Source organism: Aulonocara sp. 'chitande type north' Nkhata Bay, linkage group LG15, assembly GCF_057382095.1.
Source record: "Aulonocara sp. 'chitande type north' Nkhata Bay isolate Kocher_YH1m ecotype deep benthic linkage group LG15, A_spYH_male_GT1.1, whole genome shotgun sequence".
Lineage (NCBI taxonomy): Eukaryota > Metazoa > Chordata > Actinopteri > Cichliformes > Cichlidae > Aulonocara > Aulonocara sp. 'chitande type north' Nkhata Bay.
Genome location: NC_141358.1, coordinates 9,082,209 through 9,099,017, shown reverse-complemented (window position 1 = coordinate 9,099,017; position 16,809 = coordinate 9,082,209). Strand labels below are relative to the sequence as shown.

General features: G+C 41.3%; 1 protein-coding gene across 1 annotated transcript in view; it reads left to right on the top strand.

Annotated features, from left to right (window-relative positions):
* LOC147312474 (scavenger receptor cysteine-rich type 1 protein M160-like) overlaps positions 1-16,809 on the top strand; it is a 49,475-nt gene that overhangs the window by 12,138 nt on the left and 20,528 nt on the right. Inside the window, exons 10-17 of the mRNA XM_086263869.1 lie at positions 14-328; positions 662-961; positions 1,870-2,175; positions 3,512-3,826; positions 8,696-9,010; positions 9,331-9,630; positions 10,533-10,838; positions 12,176-12,490. Coding sequence (XP_086119995.1) covers positions 14-328; positions 662-961; positions 1,870-2,175; positions 3,512-3,826; positions 8,696-9,010; positions 9,331-9,630; positions 10,533-10,838; positions 12,176-12,490 — 2,472 coding nt within the window. The remainder of the gene's footprint in view (positions 1-13; positions 329-661; positions 962-1,869; positions 2,176-3,511; positions 3,827-8,695; positions 9,011-9,330; positions 9,631-10,532; positions 10,839-12,175; positions 12,491-16,809) is intronic.

The following is a 16,809-nucleotide window of genomic DNA, read 5'->3' as shown; positions in this document are numbered from 1 at the left end:
CGTGTGCCCTCAGGTAAACCACCAATAAGGCTTGTGAACGGCATTGACCGATGCTCTGGCCGAGTGGAGATTCTGCATGACGGCCGGTGGGGAACAGTGTGTGATGATGACTGGGACTTCAGAGAGGCTGAGGTGGTGTGCAGAGCCATGGACTGTGGAACACCTCAGAGAGCAAAATCTAAGGCCTTCTTTGGTGAAGGCCAAGGAGTGATCTGGTATTCTTCTGTCAACTGTTTGGGTAATGAGACGTCCCTTGGGCACTGCAGGTATCGCCCCTCTGGAAGATTTTCGTGCAGACACAGGGAAGATGCAGGAGTGATTTGTTCAGGTAAAAACTATTTTGTCATTAAATATTGTGTCTTTTTTTAATGTTTAGATATGACTTCCAGAGGTTGTTGTTTAAAGCCATCTTTATTATATGTGGCTGCAGCTCTCGGCTGCAACCACACTTACACCAACTTACAACACTGATTCCCCATGTTTTAACACAGATGCATTGCAGATGCCGTGCAGGTACATCTGCACAGCATCACAGTCCACGGCCCACCACAATTTATATCACAGTTATTTCCATGACATCAGTGAGAATATTGTATGGATTTCAATTAATGCAATTTTCAGGCACCAACTAATTGCTGATTTTGTCCTCTTTGCTTTGTAGCTACCATTCGACTCATCAATGGGACTGACATGTGCTCAGGAAGGGTGGAGGTCCACTATGGTGAACACTGGTCACCAGCATTTAATATTAACTGGGGAATGAATGAAGCCACAGTGGTGTGCAGAGAGATAAATTGTGGAGATCCTGTCAAGATTTCAAGGCCATTTGGTCAAGGTGAAGATCTGAGAGGACATGAGATCCACTGTAATGGTAGAGAGAGCTCTGTCACACAGTGCACATTTAGGAACTATACCAGATCTATCACCGAAGGTATTGAAGAGGCCTCTGTGGTATGCTCAGGTAAGACTTGATGTTATATTTCAAAAAGAAAATGAATCCATGAAGTTCTTTATCAAACAGATCAAGTATGATTTTTTCCAATTAAACTGTTGATGCAAACCATCAAATCAATATTTTTGTATTCTAAACACGTGTTAATCAGGTACAACCCGAGTTATAAATTATGTCACTATCTTCACATATGTGTGCTATAGCAGTGCATATACAGAGAGAAGACCAATAGGATTAGGCCAGCCAAAGCACACACAAACTATTCACAAACACACAAAAGAATTGGACCATATAAGATACTGTAAATAGGCTGTGCTTCAGTGCTGCACATGTTTCAGTCAGCTAGCTGGCCACTACGATTTAGCATGAAGCTGCATCTTTGAACCTTTGTTTTTATATTGTTTTCCTCTCTTCGTCACCGTTCCTTTACACAATTTTGCTATTGAATTGCTCTAAATTATTATTACACATAATTAATCCCTTTACTCATTGAGGTCAACTTGACCTTTTTGATACCTGTAAATGGACAGTCTACTTCTAGGTAGAACAAATGCAATATGGCAAATTATTTTATGCCTAACAAGTGATTTCACCATTACCAGCATTTAGCAAACACAATGTGAGACAACAGATGAATATTAACCACTTACAATGGTAAATGCTATTGATCTGATGATGCACTGATCACCCAGTGAGGGTAATATAGCCAAGGGTCAGCAACATTGAAACTATGAAAAGAGCAATTTCTGAGTCATTTTTGATGCTGTAAAACATATTCCATCTGTATGATGCAGAAATCATAGCTGATTAAGTCTAAAATGGTCTGTTGGTGTTATGATTCATTTGTATTTTTTCTTTGCATTTTTCTTTGTATTTATAGATTTATGTTAGATTTATATAACAACTCTGCTTTCCAGGTAATGTGAGATTAGCCGGTGGATCCACTCGTTGTGATGGAAGAGTAGAGTATTTCAATAAAGGCCAGTGGGGGACTGTGTGTGCTGAATCCTGGGACATGAATGATGCAACAGTGGTGTGCAGACAGTTGGACTGTGGGAGGCCCCATAAGCTTCTTCAGCTTGGCCCTGGTACAGGACAGACCTGGACAAATCAAATTGAATGCAATGGAAAAGAGTCTACATTGAATCAGTGTCAACAAAGATCATATCCATATCGAGACAGGACTTGCAACAACACTGTAGTGGCTGGTGTTTTCTGCACAGGTAAGAAAAACATACAAACCCAGTTCCAAAAACAAAACGTTTGGATCTTTTTAAAAATGTAAGTAAAGAATAAATGCAAAGATTTCCAAATCCATATTTGATTCACAATAGAACATCAAAAAGAATTTAACATCATCAAAAAGTGAAATTCTTTTTGGAAAACAAGCTGTGTCCTGTGAAGTAAAGAGGTGAGTGACCACACTGCTTATCAGTGTTTAGTTCAAGCAACAGCATCAGTATGAGGGTGCATTAATGCCCATGAAACTGCCAGCTTGAAAATCTGGCAAAACACCAAAAATGCTGAAATCCAGATACAAGTTTGAGAGAAACAGATGCTTCCAGCAAGAGGACATCTGTTTCCATGTATATTTCAGTGAGACAGTGCTAAACACCATACTACAGCTAATGTAGTATGCTATTCTTTTGCACATAAGCTTCATTGCTTCCTTCTTCTTCATTCCTTCATTTCTCTCCCAGAAGTCCAGCAACTGGTCTTCCTAGTTTGCAAATGTTTACAGACCGTTCATAGAAGACATGGCCTTGTTCCAACTTGCTCTAGAGTTGTAGTCAAATTTAAAATACACTTGGAATTTCTTAAAATGAGAACTGGTTGCAGGGGTCATTTTGAGCCCCTCCAGCATCAGCAGTAATAATGGTAAATAAATAGTCTTTTCAGTTCAGCTTTCTGTTGCTGAGATCAGCCAGAAACCCAGCCAGTTCTCCACACATTTGGGCACACACTCCCCTGCTCTGTACTATCCTGCTGTACCCTGGCTCTGCATCCCACAGGTGATATGTGGCTACAGGACCCTATATATTTATTTGTCAATCACATCTAGCTAGCTCTGTCTTAATTTAGCTTTCACGACAAAAAGTGTGTAAACAATCATGTTTTTAGACAAACCAGGTGCAGCAGTTGTGATTTTACATTAATTTCTATATGGTCAAAGTGACATCCTCAGCGGTTCCAGGTACTATTAGTACTTTTATTTGACATACTCCAAGTTCTCTACTAATAAAAATGTTTAGATTATAAGTTGTGATGTTAAAATTGTGCATTTTCTCAGGCTAAACATTTGATATTTTCAAGATTGTATTGTGAATAAAATATGAATTAATCACTGAATTCTGTTTTTACATAAATGTTTACAGAATTTTTATATGAAAAATGCCAAAGAGTAATATTGGCAGCTTAAATGTTCTTTATCATTTAAAAAAAAGTTTAATATTGTCTTCTGAGTTTAACCGGTGTACAATATACCTAAATACATCACAGTTGTTTGTTGGTCATTCTTCCATACCTGTGGCTACATATTTAGTTTATTTGCCTTCACAGAAAGCTTGGCGGTGCGCTTGGTTAACAGTAATGATGAGTGCTCTGGAAGAGTGGAGGTTCGTCATGATGACCAGTGGCACACAGTGTGTGACACGGACTGGACTCTAAGTAAAGCTGGAGTAGTGTGTGAGTCGCTGCAGTGTGGACGTGCCGTGAAAGCTCATGGTGGTGCTGTTTTTGGCCGTGGCAGTGGGTCAGTGGTGGAGGCTAGCAATTCATGTTTCGGCAATGTGACATCTCTTCAGCAATGCTCAGTCGAAGGTTTTACAAGAGCAACCTGCGGGCATGAATATGATGCTGGTGTTCTCTGTGCAGGTAAATCCTTATTATTATGTTCAAAATTCAAACATAATTCTTTACGAGATCACAAACAGTATAAATTATTGCTGTGATGTGATGTCACCAACTGTGGTGGTGGTGGGAGGGTAACTGGTAAACTACACGCTTATTGGTTAATAATTACAAGTTGTTAGCCACTGATCATACTTTGAAACAGATAATGACTGAGATTTATGCACTTAATTTTTTTTCTCTTTTTTCCCAAGGGGTCACCAGAGCAGATGAATCTGTATTTTTGATTTGGTACTGACTTCAAAACAGATACTCTTTCACATTTAACCCTGCCATTTAATCTGTCTTCAAAAGGGCACTGGGATTACACTCACCTTCTCTCATTTTCATGGTTTCTATTTTTTTCCCTAGTTTGGGTTTTTTTTTTATGGGTTTATTATTTGGTGGGTTTCTTTCTACATTTTTAGCCTTTTGTGTCTATTAGTATTTTCAAGTGCGTCCTAGTTTAGTTATTCATATTTGTAGTTCTTAGTTCCTTGTCTAATTTTTTAGACATTTCCCTGTATGTAGTCTGTCTCTTCTCCATTTGTTTCCCTTTTTTGTCTGTGTGTCTAAACTGTCTCTCTCTATTCTGTACTTCCCGTCTTATTTTGTAGTCCCTCATCATGTGTGCTGTTTTCTGTCACTCTTTGTGTCCCATTCCCCCTGTGTAAATTCAATTGTCTACGATTGTGGTCGATTGAACATATGCATTTATGTTTTTTATTTTGGAATAGGCAGAACTTGCTCTCTTCCTCGCTGACTCTACATCTGTCGTTATGTCACACATTGGCTCACTATTTCTTGTACCAAAACACACCACAAGTTCCACCACTACTAAATATTACATGTTATTGTGCAGCACACAAGACCGACAGTGCACAATGTGCTTTGAGGTAGCCAAGAAAGATACAGGGAGTGCAGAATTATTAGGCAAGTTGTATTTCTGAGGAATAATTCTATTATTGAACAACAACCATGTTCTCAATGAACCCAAAAAACTCATTAATATCAAAGCTGAATGTTTTTGGAAGTCGTTTTTTGTTTGTTTTTAGTTTGAGCTATTTTAGGGGGATATCTGTGTGTGCAGGTGACTATTACTGTGCATAATTATTAGGCAACTTAACAAAAAACAAATATATACCCATTTCAATTATTTATTTTTACCAGTGACACCAATATAACATCTCCACATTCACAAATATACATTTCTGACATTCAAAAACAAAACAAAAACAAATCAGCGACCAATATAGCCACCTTTCTTTGCAAGGACACTCAAAAGCCTGCCATCCATGGATTCTGGCAGTGTTTTGATCTGTTCACCATCAACATTGCGTGCAGCAGCAACCACAGCCTCCCAGACACTGTTCAGAGAGGTGTACTGTTTTCCCTCCTTGTAAATCTCACATTTGATGATGGACCACAGGTTCTCAATGGGGTTCAGATCAGGTGAACAAGGAGGCCATGTCATTAGTTTTTCTTCTTTTATACCCTTTCTTGCCAGCCACGCTGTGGAGTACTTGGACGCGTGTGATGGAGCATTGTCCTGCATGAAAATCATGTTTTTCTTGAAGGATGCAGACTTCTTCCTGTACCACTGCTTGAAGAAGGTGTCTTCCAGAAACTGGCAGTAGGACTGGGAGTTGAGCTTGACTCCATCCTCAACCCGAAAAGGCCCCACAAGCTCATCTTTGATGATACCAGCCCAAACCAGTACTCCACCTCCACCTTGCTGGCGTCTGAGTTGGACTGGAGCTCTCTGCCCTTTACCAATCCAGCCACGGGCCCATCCATCTGGCCCATCAAGACTCACTCTCATTTCATCAGTCCATAAAACCTTAGAAAAACCAGTCTTGAGATATTTCTTGGCCCAGTCTTGACGTTTCAGCTTGTGTGTCTTGTTCAGTGGTGGTCGTCTTTCAGCCTTTCTTACCTTGGCCATGTCTCTGAGTATTGCACACCTTGTGCTTTTGGGCACTCCAGTGATGTTGCAGCTCTGAAATATGGCCAAACTGGTGGCAAGTGGCATCTTGGCACCTGCACGCTTGACTTTTCTCAGTTCATGGGCAGTTATTTTGCGCCTTGGTTTTTCCACACGCTTCTTGCGACCCTGTTGACTATTTTGAATGAAACGCTTGATTGTTCGATGATCACGCTTCAGAAGCTTTGCAATTTTGAGACTGCTGCATCCCTCTGCAAGATATCTCACTATTTTTGACTTTTCTGAACCTGTCAAGTCCTTCTTTTGACCCATTTTGCCAAAGGAAAGGACGTTGCCTAATAATTATGCACACCTGATATAGGGTGTTGATGTCATTAGACCACACCCCTTCTCATTACAGAGATGCACATCACCTAATATGCTTAATTGGTAGTAGGCTTTCGAGCCTATACAGCTTGGAGTAAGACAACATGCATGAAGAGGATGATGTGGACAAAATACTCATTTGCCTAATAATTCTGCACTCCCTGTATAGTTTGTCTGTGAGCACCCGTGTGCAATGTTCCCTCTAATTTTTCATGTGTCTGAACGAACACACAAACTCCCTGAGCGGTCCCTTGGACCACTGTGAGCAACAGCAGACGTGAGCACTGTGGTCACGGCAGCATCGAATCCATCCAAGTTACATGGTTTATTAAAATAATCAAATTACAGCATTTACATTTATGTTAGACTACTTTTAATTAAGTGCTTTATCCCACTTACAATGAAAATTAAAAAAAAAATTCTTGTTCGTGACCCACTCCAAAAAATAATTTCTGTCCACTATGAGATAAAGGAGAACAACAGCCTGATACCTGCAGGCCTGACAACAGGAGATGTATCACTCCTGTAACACCTGTAACATTCAGTAGTCGCCTCATTGTTCTGACACACACAACAAAACTATTGACTACACTACACACTAACTACACAAGATTTGCGCTAAAGGTTGCAAATCTCTCACATCTCAACACCGCCGTCACTCCTAAAACTTCTTCCTGTTTCTTAACAACTAAATGCCATGTTTTGATTGGGTGCCATGGTACATTTTTCGACCAATGGGAAAGGGTGGGGTGTTTTGGTTTCGTCTTTGCTCACAGGCTTTCGAGCATTTTCCTTATAAAACGCAGTTTTTACTGTTTCTTTCCGCAGTAAATATAAACAACGACAGTATTCAGGAAGAAAACCAAATAGTGCATATATTTTTATCATAACTCTGGTTTTACGTGGCTTATCAACACAATTTAAAAACTGGTATAAAGTCCACACTTTTTCCGTTAATTGTTCCGTCTGTCCTGCTCACATCTCCGATGGTTGTACACGTTGTCATTACTCCGCTTTGCTCACTAAAACACCGGTGTCGGCACATATTTTCTTTAATTTCAATTAAGGTTAGAATTTTTCTTGTGTGCGCAAAGCAGATTTTCTGTGCGCAGAGACCGTCCCAACAGTGCGCAATTGCGCACGTGCGCAGCTTAGAGGGAACATTGCCCATGTGTACATGAAGCAGGCATGGAGGAGATCCAGGCCCCAAATATCTAGAGGCCCCCCACAGCCCGAGAACCCAAGGAGGACCATCGGAGGGGCAACCGCCCCACCCTCTGAAAGAACTGAAGAAAGCCCCAGATGTTGGGTCACCCAGCAGTCCTGGTGCGGAATCCACGGGGGGCTGCAGTGATGTGCCCACGGGTTCAGAACCCGCGCCAGAACGAACCGAACCCTGGGCCAACGGTCCGAGGGCCCCCCACCCGCCGAAGGGACCCTAACGAGCCACGAGCGGCAGGCCCTGCCAAGTAGCCACCAGGAATGAGCCGGTACATACCTGAGCGCCCAGCCCTGGACACCGAGAACCTGCCTGAAACGCACCAACATCTGAGGGCATCAGCCACCGACAGGGAGCGTTGTGGGGGTGATAGGTCCCCACACCTGGGGGGGCCTGAGATATGTCCAGAGAGGTGGAGTCTAAGACCTGACATATAGACACAGACAAACAGGCACACACAGACACAAACATGCATTCCCACCCTCATGCAAACATATTTTAATTGGCACTCGCCCAATGTGGTGTAACGTTTGACCCATTATGCATACACTGGACACGACTGTGATGACAGCAATACTTTTATTTACAACTGTGGTTTTCGCTTTTCACTGGGACACAGACACCCCTTGCCTCTAGAGGGGTAATTTGCCCCTAGACCCAAGAGATGTTACCCTTTTTCCAGGGAGGTGCAGGGAGGCCCAGCATCCCTAGACCCCAATCAGATGGCTAACTCCTCCTCCCAGCCCCCTGCCCTGAGGAGGCACAGAGAACAGCGGTGTGAAGACCCCATACCTTTTTCCACACGCTCATATGTGGTGCTGCTGCATGCTGTTCTAAAGTGCATTTAAAACACAGGAGGGCCATGGTGCTTTCTGCCAGAGAGCAGCAGGTGTCAGCACGGCCCCTCATGAGAAGCTATTGAGTTCTTAATAAACTGCTTAATGGGATCTATTTGACAGCTTGTAATTTTTATTGTTAATGCTTGAATGTTTTTCCTCAGTTAAATCAACAGTAAATGGACCTGAGCTTTAGCACCAAAATTTCCTGGTTACATTTGGTGAAAGACTGTGTTTTGGGTTAAAATACACCTGTTGCTGAAGTTAACCACATTTTAAAGTTTCTTGGACATACGAACTGCCCAGTATGAGCTATTGCCTGAAAAGGGGGACAGCCATTAGCCTCTTTTGGTTGCATTTCAGATAATGATGGACACTCATCAGCATACAGCATGTTGAAGATATCCTTAAAAATCTGATAATACTGGATTTAAAAAAGAGTAAGAGATTGAAATATTCATTGCTAATACTTTAACGTGTGCCCTCAGGTAAACCACCAATAAGGCTTGTGAACGGCATTGACCGATGCTCTGGCCGAGTGGAGATTCTGCATGACGGCCGGTGGGGAACAGTGTGTGATGATGACTGGGACTTCAGAGAGGCTGAGGTGGTGTGCAGAGCCATGGACTGTGGAACACCTCAGAGAGCAAAATCTAAGGCCTTCTTTGGTGAAGGCCAAGGAGTGATCTGGTATTCTTCTGTCAACTGTTTGGGTAATGAGACGTCCCTTGGGCACTGCAGGTATCGCCCCTCTGAAAGATTTTCGTGCAGACACAGGGAAGATGCAGGAGTGATTTGTTCAGGTAAAAACTATTTTGTCATTAAATATTGTGTCTTTTTTTAATGTTTAGAGGTCGTTGTTTAAAGCCATCTTTATTATATGTGGCTGCACCTCTCGGCTGCAACCACACTTACACCAACTTACAACACTGATTCCCCATGTTTTAACACAGATGCATTGCAGATGCCGTGCAGGTACATCTGCACAGCATCACAGTCCACGGCCCACCACAATTTATATCACAGTTATTTCCATGACATCAGTGAGAATATTGTATGGATTTCAATTAATGCAATTTTCAGGCACCAACTAATTGCTGATTTTGTCCTCTTTGCTTTGTAGCTACCATTCGACTCATCAATGGGACTGACATGTGCTCAGGAAGGGTGGAGGTCCACTACGGTGAACACTGGTCACCAGCATTTAATATTAACTGGGGAATGAATGAAGCCACAGTGGTGTGCAGAGAGATAAATTGTGGAGATCCTGTCAAGATTTCAAGGCCATTTGGTCAAGGTGAAGATCTGAGAGGACATGAGATCCACTGTAATGGTAGAGAGAGCTCTGTCACACAGTGTACATTTAGGAACTATACCAGATCTATCACCGATGGTATTGAAGAGGCCTCTGTGATATGCTCAGGTAAGACTTGATGCTATATTTCAAAAAGAAAATGAATCCATGAAGTTCTTTATCAAACAGATCAAGTATGATTTTTTCCATTTAAAATGTTGATGTAAACCATCAGATCAATATTTTTGTAGTCTAAACACGTGTTAATCAGGTACAACCCAAGTTATAAATTATGTCACTATCTTCACATATGTGTGCTATAGCAGTGCATATACAGAGAGAAGACCAATAGGATTAGGCCAGCCAAAGCACACACAGACTATTCACGAACACACAAAAGAATTGGACCATATAAGATGCTGTAAATAGGCTGTGCTTCAGTGCTGCACATGTTTCAGTCAGCTAGCTGGCCACTACGATTTAGCATGAAGCTGCATCTTTGAACCTTTGTTTTTATATTGTTTTCCTCTCTTCGTCACCGTTCCTTTACACAATTTTGCTATTGAATTGCTCTAAATTATTATTACACATAATTAATCCCTTTACTCATTGAGGTCAACTTTTTGATACCTTTAAATGGACAGTCTACTTCTAGGTAGAACAAATGCAATATGGCAAATTATTTTATGCCTAACAAGTGATTTCACCATTACCAGCATTTAGCAAACACAATATGAGACAACAGATGAATATTAACCACTTACAATGGTAAATGCTATTGATCTGATGATGCACTGATCACCCAGTGAGGGTAATATAGCCAAGGGTCAGCAACATTGAAACTATGAAGAGAGCAATTTCTGAGTCATTTTTGATGCTGTAAAACATATTCCATCTGTATGATGCAGAAATCATAGCTGATTAAGTCTAAAATGGTCTGTTGGTGTTATGATTCATTTGTATTTTTTCTTTGCATTTTTCTTTGTATTTATAGATTTATGTTAGATTTATATAACAACTCTGCTTTCCAGGTAATGTGAGATTAGCCGGTGGATCCACTCGTTGTGATGGAAGAGTAGAGTATTTCAATAAAGGCCAGTGGGGGACTGTGTGTGCTGAATCCTGGGACATGAATGATGCAACAGTGGTGTGCAGACAGTTGGACTGTGGGAGGCCCCATAAGCTTCTTCAGCTTGGCCCTGGTACAGGACAGACCTGGACAGATCAAATTGAATGCAATGGAAAAGAGTCTACATTGAATCAGTGTCAACAAAGACCATATCCATATCGAGACAGGACTTGCAACAACATTGTAGTGGCTGGTGTTTTCTGCACAGGTAAGAAAAACATACAAACCCAGTTCCAAAAACAAAACGTTTGGATCTTTTTAAAAATGTAAGTAAAGAATAAATGCAAAGATTTCCAAATCCATATTTGATTCACAATAGAACATCAAAAAGAATTTAACATCATCAAAAAGTGAAATTCTTTTTGGAAAACAAGCTGTGTCCTGTGAAGTAAAGAGGTGAGGGACCACACTGCTTATCAGTCTTTAGTTCAAGCAACAGCATCAGTATGAGGGTGCATTAATGCCCATGAAACTGCCAGCTTGAAAATCTGGCAAAACACCAAAAATGCTGCAATCCAGATACAAGTTTGAGAGAAACAGATGCTTCCAGCAAGAGGACATCTGTTTCCATGTATATTTCAGTGAGACAGTGCTAAACACCATACTACAGCTAATGTAGTATGCTATTCTTTTGCAAATAAGCTTCATTGCTTCCTTCTTCTTCGTTCCTTCATTTCTCTCCCAGAAGGCCAGCAACTGGTCTTCCTAGTTTGCAAATGTTTACAGACCGTTCATAGAAGACATGGCCTTGTTCCAACTTGCTCTAGAGTTGTAGTCAAATTTAAAATACACTTGGAATTTCTTAAAATGAGAACTGGTTGCAGGGGTCATTTTGAGCCCCTCCAGCATCAGCAGTAATAATGGTAAATAAATAGTATTTTCAGTTCAGCTTTCTGTTGCTGAGATCAGCCAGAAACCCAGCCAGTTCTCCACACATTTGGGCACACACTCCCCTGCTCTGTACTATCCTGCTGTACCCTGGCTCTGCATCCCACAGGTGATATGTGGCTACAGGACCCTATATATTTATTTGTCAATCACATCTAGCTAGCTCTGTCTTAATTTAGCTTTCACGACAAAAAGTGTATAAACAATCATGTTTTTAGACAAACCAGGTGCAGCAGTTGTGATTTTACATTAATTTCTATATGGTCAAAGTGACATCCTCAGCGGTTCCAGGTACTATTAGTACTTTTATTTGACATACTCCAAGTTCTCTACTAATAAAAATGTTTAGATTATAAGTTGTGATGTTAAAATTGTGCATTTTCTCAGGCTAAACATTTGATATTTTCAAGATTGTATTGTGAATAAAATATGAATTAATCACTGAATTCTGTTTTTACATAAATGTTTACAGAATTTTTATATGAAAAATGCCAAAGAGTAATATTGGCAGCTTAAATGTTCTTTATCATTTAAAAAAAAAGTTTAATATTGTCTTCTGAGTTTAACCGGTGTACAATATACCTAAATACATCACAGTTGTTTGTTGGTCATTCTTCCATACCTGTGGCTACATATTTAGTTTATTTGCCTTCACAGAAAGCTTGGCGGTGCGCTTGGTTAACAGTAATGATGAGTGCTCTGGAAGAGTGGAGGTTCGTCATGATGACCAGTGGCACACAGTGTGTGACACGGACTGGACTCTAAGTAAAGCTGGAGCGGTGTGTGAGTCGCTGCAGTGTGGACGTGCCGTGAAAGCTCATGGTGGTGCTGTTTTTGGCCGTGGCAGTGGGTCAGTGGTGGAGGCTAGCAATTCATGTTTCGGCAATGTGACATCTCTTCAGCAATGCTCAGTCAAAGGTTTTACAAGAGCAACCTGCGGGCATGAATATGATGCTGGTGTTCTCTGTGCAGGTAAATCCTTATTATTATGTTCAAAATTCAAACATAATTTTTTACGAGATCACAAACAGTATAAATTATTGCTGTGATGTGATGTCACCAACTGTGGTGGTGGTGGGAGGGTAACTGGTAAACTACACGCTTATTGGTTAATAATTACAAGTTGTTAGCCACTGATCATACTTTGAAACAGATAATGACTGAGATTTATGCACTTAATTTTTTTTCTCTTTTTTCCCAAGGGGTCACCAGAGCAGATGAATCTGTATTTTTGATTTGGTACTGACTTCAAAACAGATACTCTTTCACATTTAACCCTGCCATTTAATCTGTCTTCAAAAGGGCACTGGGATTACACTCACCTTCTCTCATTTTCATGGTTTCTGTTTTTTCCTCTAGTTTTTTTTTTTTTTGTGGGTTTATTATTTGGTGGTTTTCTTTATACATTTTTAGCCTTTTGTGTCTATTAGTATTTTCTTTTTTTTCTTTTTTTTTTGTCCCGTTTGGATCTTTAGCCATCAGAATTGTTTTCTTAAGGCCAAGAAAGATGCCAAGCGGATTTATTTTACCAAGTGGATCATCATGGCCTTGCCATATTGGTCCATTTGATTGACCTTTATTATAATTATGTATTTATTTTATTTTATTTTCGGTTGCTACAAACGGGACAGACATGACTGGGGGATAGGACAGGGAGAAAGAATGAAAGAAAGAGAGGGAGAGAAAGAAAGAAAAACAGAGGGGAGAAGAGACAGTGAGGAAGGGGGGAAGAAAGAAAGAAAAACAAACAAAACATCTGGATCACCTGTATGGAGAAAAAAAAACAGAAGAGAAAACAAACAAAAAAGAGCAAAATAATAAATACAGCACCATCACAATAAACTAGCTAGCAGTAGATAACAGTAGATACTAAATATTAAACGATATTGTGCAGCACACAAGATAGACAGCGCACAATGTGGTTTGAGGCAGCAGCCAAGAAAGGTGTAGTCCGCGTCTTTGAACACCTGTGTGCACACATGTGTGCACACCTGTGTGGATCAGCATGCTTGTATTCCAAAGGTTTCTCCATGTAATGGTCTGCTAGGGAGTGTGGGGAGCCATAGCCCCGTCCACAAGGGCATCATGAAGCAGGTATGGAGGAGATCCAGGCCCCAGACATCCAGAGGCCCCAGAGTACGAGGACCCGAGGAGGACCACCAAAGGGGGGAACCATGCCACCCTCCTGGGAAGAGCTGAGTAGAGCCCCAAACGAGAGGTCACCCAGCAGCTATGGAGCAGAGGCCAGAGGGGGTTGCAGTGGCGTGCCCGCGGGCTCTGTCAGCCAGCTTTGCCATAGAGGACCGAGCTTCAGGCCCTGAGGCCAGAAGCCTGAGGGCACACCACCCCCCGGAAGGGGCCCAGCCGGGCCACAGGCGCCAGGCCCCGCCAATCGGCCACCAGGAGTGAGCCGTTACATACATGAGCGCCCAGCCCCAGACGACAAGGACCACCAACACACCAACGTCTGAGGGCATCAGCCACCGGCAGGGAGTGTGGTGAGGGGAGATAGGCCTCCGTTCTTTGGAGGGCCTGAGATGTACCCAGAGAGGTTGAGTCTAAGACCCAACCTGACATATAGACACAGACGAACAGGCGCACGTGGACACAAACGTGCATTCCCACCCCCATATACACAACCAAATACTCGGCACTCACCCAACGTGTAGACAGACACAAATAGACACTGCACAGACAGTCACACTCCCCAAACATGCTTTTTCTGCATCTAAAGAAAATATTATGGTTTCAATGTTTTTACTGCATGAGTAGTCTACGTGTCTAAGTAATCTACGTGTATTTGTTGATGAGTGCCTACCTTTTATGAAACCAGTTTGGTCAGGATGAATTAAAAGGGGGGTTATTTTCTCTAATCTTTTTGAGAGAGCTTAGCAGATTATTTTAAGGTCTACATTAATAAGGGATATTGGACGATAGCTTGAAGGAAATACAGGGTCTTTGCCTGGTTTTAGTAAGAGACTGATATTTGCAGAGTTCATATTTGGTGGTAGTCTACCATTTTCTTTGATTTCCTGCAACATCCTGTGAAAAACTGGTGCCAGAATCGTCCAGAATTCTTTGTAAAAATCTGTTGGAAAGCTGTCTTGACCTGGAGCCTTATTATTGAGCATACTTATCAGAGCTTCCTGGAGTTCACCTGGCGTCAGTGGCGAATCCAGTGCCATTGCTTGGGTGTCTAATAATTTTGGAAGATGTAATTAATTAATTATGTTGTCGAGAAATTGATCAATTTCGTTTTTAGATGGGTTTATTTGTGGTGTATATAAAGTTTCATAGAAATCCCTAAAAATTTTGTTCATTTTTTAAGATCATATATTGTATTCCCAGATACATCTTTAACAGCACATATAGTTGTTTTTTCTTTATTGATTTTTAACTGGTTAGCAAGAAATTGTCCGGATTTGTTATCGTGTTCATAATTTTGCAGGTGAAGTCTTTGTACTAAGAATTTAGTCTTTTTATTAATAATTTCATGGTCCGAGGCCTCCCCCCCGCCTGAGATATGTCCAGAGAGGTGGAGTCTAAGACCCGATCTGACATATAGACACAAGCGTGTCTCCCAAGATGTCGGCTGCATCCTCCGGAGGCCGCATTTGGAGTAGTGATGTGCGGATCGATCCTGAAATATAGATTCCTCCGATACCAATCATTTATGTTCTAGAATCGATTCTCACATTAAAATATTGATATTTTAGTAATTTAAGGTAAATTTGTAGTTTATCATTAACAAATGGCTTGCATTTGTATAGCGCTTTTCTAGTCCATAGGACCCCAAAGCGCTTTACACTACATTCAGTCATTCACCCATTCACACACACAAGAACACAGTGGAAAGAAACTATAACATTTGGATTATCTACATTCGAAGGAACTACTTCCTCTTCCGCCTTTCATACTCATGTGTGAAATACGGCTGTATAAATGTCTCGCAGCCCTGGCGTGCGCACTCACAACAATGGCTGAGCGTAATTGGAGTCATGTGTAGACATATTTTACCTCCACAAACAGCTGAGACGTGTTTTGCGACACATGTGGCAAAAAAGTGAAGTGTTGTGGCAACACCACTAACCTTGTCAAACACCTCAGAGTAAATCATATCACAGAATATGACGAGCGTATGTTGTGGTGAACTGAAGAAGAGGAGAGGGACAGGTGCTACTAGGGCGAGACAGACGTCTCTCACGGAGTCCTTTAGTGCTGGCAACGTGTTCAAATAGCGCAGAACTTCAGTTTTTTTATTTCTATATGATGAACTCTGCATTATTAAGTGATAAGAACAAGTAATCTGTTGTCCTGTAATCATTATGACGCTATAATTTGAGATACAATAAATAAAATAAGTGTTTGTACAAAGTATTGGTATCGGATCAGTATCGTCGATACCACCCTGAATTTTACTTGGTATCGGATCGGAAAGGAAATCAGTGGTATCGCACATCACTAATTTGAAGGCGGATTACGTCACAGCCAGGCAACGAAGGCTCTCTCAATTCGTCGACTCCTTCAAATGCTGATAAATGCATCCTTCATTTCCCCGAATTTGAATAGGGGTGGGTTTTAATAATCGATTCATCGATTAAAATCGATTCTGGCTTGGATAACGTGATATCGATTCATTAAAATCCTGAATCGATTTTTTATATAAATGTATTTTGCCCAAAATTCCAGAATCTCAGGTGAAACGTCACAAAATTTTGACAACCACCAAACATTTAAAACAGTAAATGAGAGCAGGTACACGGCTTCTGCACAAAGACGTAAACACAAAGCGCGGACCTGCAGATCAGAATCAGTGAGATGTCGCCTTTCTCACCCGACGGCACGGGCACAGTCAGGGCTGAAAGCCGACAGCTCGCTGATTCTGATGTTTCGGCGGGTCCGCGCTTTGTGTTTACGCCCTTTTTGTGCTGATTCTAAAGCTGTTAGTTTTATCTCTCTCCAAACAATATTGACCGAACCAGCAGCAAAAGAAGATCCAAACTAAGCTTCACATAAAGATCATCATGAACTCCCTCTTACTTTTGCTGTTTTGCTTCCACCACAATAAAATCACACTTCATGCACAGCCCTCTCTCTCTTTCTCAGTGTACTTCAAGAACAGTTTCCCGCCTATCCCCGAAATCAGTTTTCTGCATTCTTCGCTTGCTTGTTACGCACAAGACTACCGTTATTTACAGCGCTGTCGACCGATGTTTTTTTTCCTTTTACTTACTTCCGAAAAGAAAACCTAATTTCTGCCGTTCAATAGGCTTCTGAACAAATGTAAACTT